The following is a 3010-nucleotide window of genomic DNA, read 5'->3' on the forward strand; positions in this document are numbered from 1 at the left end:
TCGGAACAGCGGACGAATCGTTTTATTCTGAATGGACCAAATAATCAACACGATGAACACGTTGGAATAGAACACACAAACATTAAAGTCACATGCACACGCGTCTGCAGCGGCGTCAACACAGCATCCATTGCCGTCGCAAAAAACCTGCCAAAATAAAAAGGTACGAATGCTTCAATGGTAGCTGATGGTAGTCGATAAATATCCGTATCTCTCTCTCTCTCACACAAATGTTCACACACACACACTCACACTAACAGACAAGCACACACTTACACAGACACGCATTCTCACACACACACTCACACAGGCAAACACACTCACACAGACACACACACACACACAGACACGCGATCGCACTCACAGTCAGACACGCACATACTCAATCACACACACACTCACACACTCACGCAGTCACGCACACGCTCTCTCACACACACGCTGCGGCCCTTCAGAGCAGGATGCGGTACTTGAGGGCGCGAGGCACCCTGTTGATGACCAGCCGTCCGTCGTAGCTGAGCGAGGCGAAGAGCCAGGGGTCCGCCGTGGACCACTCGGCCGCGTACACGCTGTCCTCGTGCTCCTCGTAGGTGGACACCACGCTGTCCGTCAGGGGCTCCTTGACCCTGGGGGGCGCGCCCGCACACACACAGGCACACACACACAGGCACACACACACACAAGTTAAGAAAGCGTAATATGGAATTTCATTGATCGCAGACAGAATCAAGTGAGGACAGCAATGACGGTCGATAAACCAGGACAAAACTAAAACAACGGAAAAATAACGTCCGATCAGATGAACGATTGGTTGGACATTCCAAACCTGATGGAATCCAAACACCAAGGGCTCTCCTCACTTCTAAATTGAAATACAAGTTTTATGAGTTCGAAACATGGAGCTCCTGTCTGTTGGCCGGGCCGTATTCCCAACGCCCCTACCAGCTAGGTAAACATTATCCATAGCATGAGGTCGGACATTATTGACAGCATATGCTCCATTATTGAAACGATACGTTATCGATCATCGTAATAAGGTGTCAAAAATGTCCAACCCCACCTGACAGTGTGTCCGTCGTAAAACAGACCCGCGGATACCAGGTGAGGACTCGCACCCACAAACGCTCTACAAAACATCACACCACGCCGGTGACGTGGCGTTGGCCCCCGGGGGCGCGGCGTGCTCACTTGTCGCTGGGCTGGGCGTCCTCGCCGTCGCTCAGCTCCTCGTCGTCCCCCAGCTGGCCGAAGGGCTCCGAGGAGATGGACACCATGTTGGAGAGGATGAGGCGGCTGTCACTGCTGGCCGTCAGCACCAGCTGGTCGTGGCTGTGGTTGTAGCGCACGCTCCACACCCTGTGACCGCCGGCCCACCAGACAAACAGACACACAGGTGAGGATGGTAATTGGTGTGTGGGCTGCCCTGATCGCCCCCTCTGCTCCTTCCCGGTGTCCAGACCAGACAATATTCCTTGATTTGACTGATCTTTTTATTTCCCTATTTTATTTTTTCCCTATTTTTATCCTTTTTGTTGTAGAGTAAGACAGTAAGGTATGGGAGAGAGCGGGGAGGGAAGCAGCAAAGGACCATAGGCGGGAATCTAACCCCCTCGCCGCGTTGAGGACCGGGCCTTAATGGTACGCGCTCTACCCGGGGAACCACTGGGCCGCGCTGATCTTCGACATGATGATCAAGTCAGCTTTGCATTGATTTGATAAAAAAATATTCTGGCTTCCTGCAATACCGCACAGGCGTTCTATGTGGATGTGAATAGGGTCCTTACGTATCTGGAAATATGAGAAATGCTTTAAATGGGATTAAACGGGGTTATTCAAACATTCAAACGTAGATGTGAGGAAATCACGCATATGCATGATCCCTCGCTCACTTCCCCCTCACCCCACCGTCTTTCTCTTACCACAATGGTCTTGAAGTCGCTGTACCTTTTTTGCACCGCGTTACAAAAACGACAATTTAGTTCACGTTAGTTGCTATCATGAATCATAAGACATCGTAAATGTCCCTCAGCTTTAATCACTCTCACCGTGGCCCCCTCCCCAGCCACCTTCCCGTTAAATATATTCGGTGGACTAGGATTTCCTCTCAAGGCTACTCTTATTGTGCCTATGTTGGTTTCTTTCTTTCTCTCTCTCTTCCCGAATCCCCCCACGACCCAGCTGCTTTCGGTTCCCTTTGCCTCCGTCTTTCCTTCCTTTGGTGCCTTCCTCTGTCCTCCGTTCAAACTCCCCTATCCTCACGTCCCCTCCTCTATTTATCTCCATCTCCACCGTCTTTACTGCAATATCTCTCTCCTGCCTTCTCCCTCTTCCTATCTGATCAGGACTGTGATTACTAGTTTCTGTCTTGCACCCACCTCCCTCCCACCCCAGTGATGTCTCTCTCTCCCTCTCTGTCTCTGTTCTGCTCGCTTTGTCTCCCTTTCTCTGCGTCTACATGTTTGTACATCGCTCTGTGTGGCTGCATGCTTTTTGATAAACATGTGGGTATGTGTGTGTGTGTGTGGGAGTGTGTGTGATCGCGTGTGGTGTGTGAGCGTGTGTCTGTGTGTGTGTGTGTGTGCCCAAGCCCAGGGCACAGCATAGAGTGCGGTCCCAGTCCCTCACAGGGAGGGATTGAAGGATAACCGGGGCTGTTGACAGAAAATCAGCCCTGGCCACGCCGCTCCCCGCGCTCCCCTAATCCGCTTCCCCACTAAAAAATAGTCCCTAATACCCCCAGCAGCCCTGAGGCGCTATCCTGGCTGCGCTCCGGCAAAAAATAAATGAACGCAGCAACGGGCACATGACACACTCTGAGACACGTACAAAACACACACACACACACACACACCAAACACACATACAGTTCGGTGGGGATAACTATGCGGACACACATCTTTAACACAGACACCATGGGAACGTCACAGGCACACTGAATAGCAGAACAGCAAAGACACTGCCTTGTGCATTGATGAGCAGTCTCACGCACAGGGATTAAACATCGACGTGA

General features: G+C 51.4%; 1 protein-coding gene across 1 annotated transcript in view; it reads right to left on the minus strand.

Moving 5' to 3' along the window:
- eipr1 (EARP complex and GARP complex interacting protein 1) overlaps positions 1 to 3010 on the minus strand; it is a 33856-nt gene continuing 30846 nt past the window's right edge. Inside the window, exons 8-9 of the mRNA XM_060051988.1 lie at positions 1189 to 1356; positions 1 to 626 (exon numbers count right to left, since the gene is read on the minus strand). Coding sequence (XP_059907971.1) covers positions 452 to 626; positions 1189 to 1356 — 343 coding nt within the window. The 3' untranslated portion in view covers positions 1 to 451. The remainder of the gene's footprint in view (positions 627 to 1188; positions 1357 to 3010) is intronic.

The sequence above is a fragment of the Gadus macrocephalus genome, chromosome 5 (assembly GCF_031168955.1).
Source record: "Gadus macrocephalus chromosome 5, ASM3116895v1".
Classification (NCBI taxonomy): domain Eukaryota; kingdom Metazoa; phylum Chordata; class Actinopteri; order Gadiformes; family Gadidae; genus Gadus; species Gadus macrocephalus.